This window comes from Myotis brandtii, unplaced genomic scaffold (genome assembly GCF_000412655.1).
Source record: "Myotis brandtii unplaced genomic scaffold, ASM41265v1 scaffold247, whole genome shotgun sequence".
In the NCBI taxonomy this organism is placed as follows: domain Eukaryota; kingdom Metazoa; phylum Chordata; class Mammalia; order Chiroptera; family Vespertilionidae; genus Myotis; species Myotis brandtii.
Window position 1 is genome coordinate 3,165,935 of NW_005359352.1, and position 10,641 is coordinate 3,176,575.

The 10,641-nt window shown below is 44.0% G+C and overlaps 2 protein-coding genes across 3 annotated transcripts in view; both read left to right on the forward strand.

Moving 5' to 3' along the window:
• SH3YL1 (SH3 and SYLF domain containing 1) overlaps positions 1-3,833 on the forward strand; it is a 23,754-nt gene extending 19,921 nt beyond the window's left edge. For both annotated transcript variants that reach the window (XM_005867261.2, XM_005867262.2), the window contains one exon: positions 2,987-3,833. In XM_005867261.2, coding sequence (XP_005867323.1) covers positions 2,987-3,177 — 191 coding nt within the window. In that variant the 3' untranslated portion in view covers positions 3,178-3,833. The remainder of the gene's footprint in view (positions 1-2,986) is intronic.
• A 2,704-nt stretch (positions 3,834-6,537) lies between these two features.
• The window catches only part of LOC102253994, a 44,472-nt gene continuing 40,368 nt past the window's right edge, over positions 6,538-10,641 (forward strand). Inside the window, exon 1 of the mRNA XM_014540584.1 lies at positions 6,538-6,909. Within this exon, the coding sequence (XP_014396070.1) occupies positions 6,860-6,909 (50 nt within the window). The 5' untranslated portion in view covers positions 6,538-6,859. The remainder of the gene's footprint in view (positions 6,910-10,641) is intronic.

Below are 10,641 nucleotides of genomic sequence, written 5' to 3' on the forward strand. Positions count from 1 at the left end.
GCCATCTCTGCTCAGACACATGGGGAAAGAGGAGGGCAAACATCAGCCTCCTCAACCCAGCAGGACTGCCTTGCTCTCTGCGGCAGCGCAAACCACCTGCCCTGCCCTTACCCACCTTCACATCACTGCTTCATTCTGGTTTCACCTGGAAACTGCAACTCAGAGGGAATTAGACAAAACCTGAGGGCGGGCAGGAATGGGGCCAGGTCTGCCATCCTCTCTCTTTCCTCCTCTCTAGTTCCTATCTTTCTTCTTCGAATTGTTCATCATAAACTATGCTCCCAGGACCAGTAAAAACTAGTTCAGTTATTTGTGTGGTCTCAGTAATGCAGTGATGCAGAACAATGCACCAATTCTTGGAAATTCGCCTAACAAACGTAAAATGCTTGGATGCATGTGCATTCAGTCTGTTGAACACAATTTGGTGCTTGTGTGATTGCTGAGGACTTGGGTATAATGTCGTTCAGAGTGCCAGGAACAGACTTCGGGATTCAAACTCACTGCCTCGGGCAGGTCACTCAACATGTAGCTGTCCCATTGGAGGTGCAGGGGGAGTGGGTGCATGTCCGTGCCTGTCCTGTGCCCGACTCAGGAACAGTGACTGCTGCCTGTTAGCTTTGTATGTATCTCTCCTGTGCACTTTGACCTCTGTGACCACAATGTGTGCGTGTGGGGCAGCTAAGATGGCCTGACGGTCACAGGCACTCGCTTCCCTGCCTCCTTCTGTTATCCCAGGTGTCTTGGAACCAGAAGGAGGAGTTATTGGAGGGTTTTCCTTGTTTGAGGTTAATTGAGATCTAGCTTTATAGATGGAGGTGTAAATATCATTATTGATAAGACAGTAATTTTTAGATTGATTTTTATTTAACATTAACTTACATCCTTCTGACCTAATGACAATGAGGACTTGCTCTGTGTCCCACTCAGTGCAGTTATCACGGCTCCTTTCGTGCCATATACAGATGACTTATTAATGCAGGTTAGCAGTCATTTAGCTGGTGTGGATTATGTCCAGATATATCAAAAATTTATTCTTTTTTGTGACATTCTTTTAACCTATTCCTTCAAATGGAAAGATAAGTAAATATACCATCAAGTATAAAATATGCAGAACTGTTTTATGATAGCAAAACAATATGAGTAATATCTCTAATATATCAGTGACTATGAAGGTGATTTCTTTAGGGGACTCAAAGGACAGTATGCACGTGTTTTATAGAAAGACCTGCAGTACCATCTTGTGTGGCTACAGATTCAGTGCTTCAGCTACAGTAGTTTAATTAAAGTGCTATTTTTATTTCTTTCTGATAGGCCAAGTTTAGTTTATTTTTTATTATATCATAGGATCTAATAAGTAACTGATTTTAGAATTCACTTATGTTTTCAGTATATCTGCACTTAGATGCAATCAGCAAGCATCTAATGGCATAATTCCTGCAGTTATATGAAACAGAAATACTGAATTCCAAGTTGCTGAGCACACAGAAGGCATCTGTTTATATTTAAATGATGCTATACAGTTTCTAATATTTAATGCTTTTTGCTCAATTTTTTAAAATATATTTTTATTGATTTCAGAGAGGAAGGGAGAGCGAAAGAGAGATAGAAACATCAATGATGAGAGAATCATTGATTGGCTGCCTCCTGCACGCCCCCCACTGGAGATCGAGCCCACAACCCAGGCATGTGCCCTGACCGGGAATCGAACCCTGGTCTCCTGGTTCACAGGTCTTTGCTCAACTACTGAGCCATGCTGGCCAGGCAGCCTTTGCTCATGTTAGCCACTCAATTCTCAAAGTATTTTTCCTGATATAATACATTAAATTCTACACATTGTGTTGAAGTTTTTGTTAAACATACGCAGATATGCTTCTCGATGTGACCATTTAAATATCACCTCTGTTTTGAGAGAAAGGACCAATGAGGTGCAGAAATGAAAACATCCATGAAGCCCATAGGGAAAAGTTGCTGATAAAACTGCCACATATACACCCCTGAGCCAGAACCCTTGCATCCAGGGTCTCCACAGCCTGGGATAATGGAATCTTTCATGATACAACTTTTAGCCTAAGTACCAGCTTTTCTCTAACAGCTGTAACTCATGGAGCCATCATAGCTACCCTATTAAAATAAGAAAAACATGAACAATATTATCATATAGGCTATTCAAATTTCAAACAATTATAACCACAAATATTTGCTAAATGTTTTGCTAAGTATAGAATAATGTGCAGTTTGACTTGTGTGGACTTAGTGTTATTACCAAACATTTGCTCTTTGCAAAAAGGAAAATCATCCTATATAATATAAACCCAGCAACTGAACGGTGGAACGACCAGAATGACCGGTCGACCAGTCGTTATGATGCTCACTGACCACCAGAGGGCATATGCTCAATGCAGGAGCTGCCCCCTGGTGGTCAGTGTGGGAGCACCGCTCAGCTGACTGGGATGAGTAGTGCTCCCACAGCAGGCCGATCCCTGCAGGCCACACCCCCCACCAGTGCACAAATCCCATGCACTAGGCCTCTAGTCTATCTATATATATAAAAGCCTAAGCGACTGTTAGACTGTTCAACTAGTAGCTATGGTGTGCACTGACCACTGGGGGCAGACGCTCAAAGCACAGGCATGGAAACATGGAACAGACTGATGAATCTCGGAAGGAGGGAGGGCAGGAAGAGATTAACCAAAGATCTTATATTCATACTAGAGTCCTGGTGCACGGATTTGTGCACCGATGGGGTCCCTCAGCCTGGTCTGCGAGGATCGGGCCAAAACCGGCAGTCTGACATCCCCCGAAGGGTCCGTGCACTGGGCCTCTAGTAAGTATAATAATGATGACAATCACCCAGACCATCTCTGTGGGTTCCACAGGCCTTCAAGGCCTCAGAATACCCTAAGTCATTCATTTCTATCTCACCTACATACACTCCCAGTTTTTCCTATAAAAATGTGAGTCATTTAAATATTTTTTCTTGTTTTAGGCAATTCCAGTCGACCCACAGAAGTGACAGCACTTTATTCTTTTGAAGGACAACAGCCAGGGGATTTGAGTTTTAAAGCTGGAGACAGAATCACAGTGACATCAAAAACGGATTCGAATTTTGATTGGTGGGAAGGAAGGCTTCGAGGTCAGACTGGCATTTTTCCAGCCAACTATGTTACCATGAATTAAACTTTATACTATTTTCTTCTTGGAGAATTACAAAAATAATTGTTTCCTCACTGGATACAGTTAAGCAATGTTGAGCATAAGTTTAAAAATTTGGCACGAATAAGAAACAAAAGAAACCCAAATTGGAAAGGATAAACATTTATCCTTTATGTAAAATAATGTATTTTTCCACCTATAAATAAATGATTAACATATATCTTTAAATGCTTTGTACTAATTTTATCACATATACTATTTAATAGTTAAGATCCTCAATTTATATGGTCGCAGTCCTTTTGTCTTTATTTTCGAACATCACTAAATGTTTGATTTGGCAATGTATATGGTAACTGTTTCTTTTCAGGCATGAATACACATATTTTTGCAAAGTAACTAGAAAAAAGAAATCACCTTACACAGGCAAGTGGTAGTAATACTTAGAGTTGTAGGTATTAACTAGAATGTGAATCCTTAAAATTTATCTTTATAGCTGTAAAAATTGTATATAGAAATTTATAGTAGAAACACTATTACAAAGTTCAGCCACTATGCATTAATAATATATCTATTAATTTTTATCTTTATAAGGTTATGTTTGTTCATTTCCAGCAGTACTAAAAGCAACTTATGTTGACATGGTTTAGTTGTCCCTAAGTAAATGATTTTCAAATGCTAAACTAATGTCTTGATTTTTTTTCTTATTTTCTGTTTGTAAAGTAAGCATTGGTCCTGTGGTTGGTCTGTAGTTTAGCACCCCCCTCCACGATTGGGCTGCCTGGCTTTTCTTTCAGCTTTATTAGCATTTAACTGACAGATAAAATTGTAAACTATGTAAAGGGGACGACATGATAATTTGACACACACCTACATTGTGAAAGGACTCCCACTGAGTCAACACATCCATCATCTCACACATTTACCTTTGTTTAAAATATATATTTCAGATGCAGTTGGTTCTTTATAAAATTCCATTCAGTCATCTTATGTCTTCTGATTGGTAAATGTAGTCCATTTACATTTTTTAATATGTTTTCATTGATTTCAGAGAGAGGAAGGGAGAGGGAGAGATAGAGACACCAATGATGACAGAGCATCGGACATCAGCTGCTTCCTACGCCCCCTCCTGGGGAATGAGCCCCCTTTGCACCATCTCAGTCCCTCTAACTCTCCCTAGGACTCCAGACTCTCAGCTCCAGCTCCGCCCTTGACAGCTGCTTGGGCACCTGATAGCATCTCCAGCCCAACTTGTCCAACACTCAGCTCAGGCGTTTCCCTCCTCCAATGCCTCCCTCGTCCTCTTCAGCAAAAGTGAGTTCTGTTCACCCAGTTCCTTAGGCCACATCGTCACGTAGGACCCATTTCACACCCACATCACACTCACCAGTGATTTCTATCAGCTTCAAATACTTACCAGGCACCACTGCCTCTGTCACCACTGCCCAAAATCAGGGCACCATCAGCCCAGCCCTAGACGACTGTCACACCTCCAGTTTGGATTCCTTTCTTCAACACAGTAGCCAAGACGATCCTCTTAAGAGTAGTACCTCCCACTCCACTTACCCTGCTGTGTGTTCTTCATGACTTTCATTACATACACACATGGTAACTTTATAATGCAATTCTTAGGACAAGGAAAAAGGAGAAGACCCACATTTTCATCCCAGCAAACAAAGAGAACCTAGTATGTCCTCCTTTTCAAGCGCTCCTCAATTTTTCTCTCCTTTTAACCCAAAGGTAATATCATCCTGAATTTGCTATTTATTAGTTCTATCTAATTCTATATGTTTTTAGTGTATATTTGTATATTTTTTGAAGCAGTATGCGTTACTGTTTTGCATGCTTATAAAGCTTACAAGATTTAAACTTTTAAACTTAAAAAAATGATACAGTGAATTCATTCATTCACAATAGAATTATCATAAACTATATGATGTATACATTTAAGAAATTAAAAGATGAGGTAGAGAATTTCAGCAGAAAGTTGACACTATAGGAGAGCACAAAATGGAAAATTTGGAATTGAAAAATAAAATAAACCGAGAAAACAATACATGAATCTAACAGTAATTTAAACAAGAAGAGAGCCATTGGATTGAAGGTGGGTCAGAACATACATCCAGTCTGACGCAAGAAAGTTGAAAGTATTGGAGACACAGGAAAGACCTGTCCGTCTGCTCATTTTCCTGACCACGCTGAGGGCGTTACAGGATGTGATGGTGTTTTCCATGAGGCAGGACTAACTCCTTCTAGCTCCTTTCCCTGCAGGCTTCCCTGACTGCTCCCTGCTTACTTGACATGTGAACTTTAGCATCAGCCTGACTATCACCAAGGGGCTGGGGGGGAGACTATTTTTAGTGAGATCGTGTTAAATCCATATATTAACAAAAGACAATGTGCATCCTCATGCTGCTCAGTGTCCGAAGCAAAGCTAAGGTATGTCTTCTGTTTGCTCAAGTCTGAATTTGCGTCTCACCCCGTCTGTATCCGGCTCTCCTTGCTTTGAGAAGGTCTGCACTGGAGTGCATTGGCCATCAGCACTTCCTCCTTCCGACTGGACCAGCAAATGTCCGCAGGAACTGAACCCTTAATCATGTCTGCGACGCCGGGAGGCGACCCTTCCTTCGGCCCCAGAAGCTTCTCTCAGGGCTTCTCCCTCCACCCGAAGCTCAGGGCCCAGAGGTGAAGACCAGCCCCTCAGCATCACAGTCCCCGAGACGTCAGTCCCTTCAGAAAACTCTGCCTCCTTAGCATTCTGGCTTCGGGGAAGCAAGAAAGAGTCACTTCAGAATTGTTGAACCTTCCAGTTTTACATGGTCTGGTCCTTCAGTGGCCTACGCAGGTGTTTCCCACAACCAGTAACACCATGAGCCTCTAGAACAGCGGTTCTCAACCTGTGGGTCGCGACCCCTTTGGGGGTCGAACGACCCTTTCACAGGGGTCGCCTAAGACCATTGGAAAACACATATATAATTACATATTGTTTTTGTGATTAATCACTATGCTTTAATTATGTTCAATTTGTCACAATGAAAATCCTGCATATCAGATATTTACATTACGATTCATAACAGTAGCAAAATTACAGTTATGAAGTAGCAACAAAAATAATTTTATGGTTGGGGGTCACCACAACATGAGGAACTGTATTAAAGGGTCGAGGCATTAGGAAGGTTGAGAACCACTGCTCTAGGTGGTTGATTAAAAGAATTACCGAGCCTTAAAATACATCTTTTCTTTCTAGCTCACAACCTGTGTTTAATGTATAACAAAATAAATAGAAGTTAATTCTTAACTGGGGCTCTGTGGGTGTTTTGATTGGCTCAGAGAGGCAGGAGACGGGAGGACAGAGCCAACTCTTGCTGTCGGTTTCAGAGGCTGGAACTGGGCCAAGCAGGTCATCATCTCCGACAAGGGCTGAGCAGAGCCTCCTAAGAGCCCGGACTGCCTCTCGTCACCTGCACAGAGGCCTTGCAGCTCCCAGTTTGTGAGGTGTAGACAGGCACATGCAGGTCCATAAATATTCCCACAGCCGGTCTCACCGCCCCTCGCCACTGCGCTGCCCCTCCGCGCACCTTTATGGACCAGAGCATACACGTGCGTGGAGCTTCAACCACCACCTCACTACTGACCACACACAAAAGCCAGCCAGGTATTCCCTCAGCAACAACTGCAGTAGGTCAGGTATCAGGTCAGGTTTGGGACCATGGACTTCACTCTCCGCGTCTCCCCCAGAAGGAAGAGGCAATCTGTGTGGTAAGACCCCTGCCCCATCTCTTCCCCCAAAGAAAACAGGTACCTGCCCCAAATGGTCCTCCTTTTTTCTTTCACTAAAACCCCTTGCCCACTGACTTCCCATGAGTCCCTCCCATTTGTGCAGCCCCTCCAGTGCCCTTCCAGTTGCTGGACGGGATGAAGCCAATGAGATGCTCACGTGTCCTCGTTACATTTTGTTTGGAGGACCACCAAGGACTGACATTCTCCGTGCCTGTTCTTGCAGATTAGACTCCCAGGGCTCACCTGTACGTTTGAAAATGCCTTCTTTGCTTTCATTTTCCTGCTTCCTGGTGTATTCTGCAGAGGGTCCCCGGTGCACTGGTTGGCATATTGCAGAGAGAGCCTGCCTTATTGCTTGTTGTTTATTGTATTTAAGGCTTTAGTGTAATTTTCCACCATGTGGTGTCCAACACCACACCAGGGCTGAGTTTGAGGAGGTCATCTCAAGAAGAAGAGGGACTGGTGGCAATAGGGCTCCCCTGACCCTGAGCCCGAGTGCCTCCAGCTCGGCAGGGCAGGCTCTCCTTCTCAGGAGGAGTCAAAAGGTTGGAAAGAACCTGTGGGCATTGGAGGAGCCCAGATGCAGGGTCAAGGTCAGCCTTCGGTGGAGAAGCGGGGAGGCGGGGGGAGGGTTGTTCCTCATCCTAACGCTTAAGTGAGTGAGGGCCAAGGTTCAGGGGCCTGGGGAGGAGAGAATCTTAGCCGGACTTTGGCTAACGAGCGGTTCCTTCCTTAGATCAGTGGAAACAAAGGAGTTCAGCTAATCATTGATGGGACAAAGAGTGGGAGTTTGGAGGGTCCGCAGCTGGCCTTGCAGGGGGTAGACGGGCAGGTAGACAGCATCCAGGAATCTTACCTGAGTGAGTCAGGAAGGTGGTCTCTGCAGGCCGCTCTTTATTGAACCACAGAGGGGAAATGTGCAACGTTCACTGTTCTCTGGGATCCTGGGGTTGGGACAAAGGTCAGCAGTCCCAGAAGAAAGAATTTCTGTCCAGGATGGATTTCCTTCTGTGTCCAGATGTAATTTTTATGGAGTTCTCTGTGCTGCCGTTTTGTTGAATTCTTATTTCAGACCCTTACCAACCACAGCAGGATTGAGCCCATAATGAGTCTAACCGGCTGCTGGGTGCTCAGTCTCCACAGGGCCAGGCACTGCTCACTGTAGAGGGGAAGGGCCTTGCCTGGCCAGTGTGACTCAGTGGTTGAGCGTCCACCTATGAACCAGGAGGTCATGGTTCGATTCCCGGGCAGGGCACATGCCCGTGTTTTGGGCTTGATCCCCAATGTGGGGTGTGCAGGAGGCAGCCCATCAATGACTCTCTCTCCCTTCCTCTCTGAAGTCAATAAAAATGTTTTATAAATAATTTTAAATAGAGGGGAAGAGTGTCTGTCTTTGTGGGAAAACACTCTTCCTCGGGTCTAACCTGAGAACACCACTCTGTTCTGTAGAACCCAGGACCCTCAGCAAATCCCCTATATTCTCCTGGGACACAAAAGCTTAAGGTCTTTAATCACCTCATTTCTGGAATTACGTGATTGTGCCTGTGTATTGAAGTCAATCTTTTAAAACTAAATGTTTTATAGCATTTTAAAAGTCTTATAGTTAATAAACCCTTCAAATATCACTGAAAATCAAAACCCTGGGCCTCTCAGGCCTCTCCTAATTCCTGCAGCCCTTGGGAACAGCCCGGGCAGTGGCCGGGCAGGATTCAGGACGAGGAGGACATAACTCCTCCAGTCTTCACACAACCTGGGGAATATGTTACTTCTACTGAGCAAATGACAATTCGCTTTAATGATTTAAAAGAAGAGCTGTCTGTTGACGTGTGCTTCAGCAACGTTATTCTCTAGGTGTGGGCTGATGTGAATGGCTTCCCAGGTAGCTTCCCGGTACCTAAGTGATGTATTAACCCGTCCACATTGCAATGACCTGACCTTGCAGCTGAGGAATCACCAGTTATCTCATGGGAAGGTCTCTTTTTCAGCATCTTTGTTATAATCTCCTAGGAGAATCTAGGAGAGAAGTTCCCACTAGTTTGGCAAAACCATGTGAGAATAAAGCAAGAGCAAACAGAGAGCTTTATGTTTATTTTTTACCTTTGGGGAAAATTAATTTCTACTTGAATTCTTTTTTAGCTGTTATTATTAATAAGACATAATATAAAATTTTGGACAAGAAAATCTCTCACTACACAATCTCAGCACCCTAACATGCAAAATATTTTCCATTCCAGTCTCCAAATGTATACAAATTTTAATCAGCTTTCGTCAAATGCCCATACAATTGTGTATCCTGAATTTTCTCTGAACAATACATCATAAACACTTTTTGTGTTGTTATTTAGTTGTCATCATAATTTTAATGGTTGAGTAGCATTTCAAAGTATATTGATACTGATAAATAAAATAATATTGTAACATTATGGAAAAACACAACCCTAAGATGTAGGCATTTAAAAAATTATATGTTGCTCTTGCTGGTGTGGCTCAGTGTTTGAGCATCATCCCATGAACTAGGAGGTCACAGGTTCAATTCCTAGTCAGGGCACATGCTCAGGTTCTGGGCTTGATCCCTGGTAGGGGGCGTGCAGGAGGCAGCCGATCAATGATTCTCTCTCATCATTGATGTTTCTGTCTCTCCCTCTCCCTACCTCTTTGAAATCAATAAAAATAAGTTTTTAAAAAAGTTACGTATTATTACTTGCATGACCAAACCAATAGCCATTTTTCTCTTTGTGCTTTATATACTTTGAAACTCATTAAATACATTAGAATAAAATCAGTTTATCTCATCTTTGAATCCTTAATTTTTAGTCAGTAGATATAAACTCTCCATTGCATGGATCATCTTGCTGGGCTTAGAATATTAAACAGATATTAAGCTCTCTCTCCCTGTTATTTTCTGTTCTCCAGCCGGGTCTCCTGCATTCCCACAGTTTAAAGTTTATTTCAGACTTTATTTTTATCATGTTCTTTGTTTCTTTTAGATAACATGCATGTAATTGTGAAAATAAATTCAGATGAAGGCTGCCTTTTGGAGAGATGGGTGCATCACAGAATGACTTGGTCTGTGGAAAGAGGCATTCTTCTCTGTGCTTATTCTGTGGGAATAAAGTAATATGGTTATTTTAGAATAATTAGAGAAAGAAATCCCCTCCCCCTCCCTCCCCATGAAGACCTGTACGATGATCCACTTCCATTTAGCAAATAGTAAATAACCACGGTGTCCCAGTTAATAAACTTACCGAACGTGCGTGCGTGTGTGCGTGTGAGCGTGTGAGCGTGCGTGCGTGTGAGCGTGTGAGCGTGCGTGCGTGTGAGCGTGTGAGCGTGCGTGCGTGTGAGCGTGTGAGCGTGCGTGCGTGTGAGCGTGTGAGCGTGCGTGCGTGTGAGCGTGTGAGCGTGCGTGCGTGTGAGCGTGTGAGCGTGCGTGCGTGTGAGCGTGTGAGCGTGCGTGCGTGTGAGCGTGTGAGCGTGCGTGCGTGTGAGCGTGCGAGCGTGTGTGCGTGCGAGCAAGCGTGCGTGCGTGCGAAAACCTAACTGTGCGCAACGACTGGGTGAGACGTTTTGTGGCATCACCGTGGGCAGGACGTGCGGGAAGTGGACGGCTGCCTCCGCGGGATGCGGGATGCGGTGCTGGTTTCCTCCCGCCGAGGGGTTGGCGTGTGTGACGCCATCGCCGCGCAGTGCGCCCTCCTCCCTCCTCGCTCC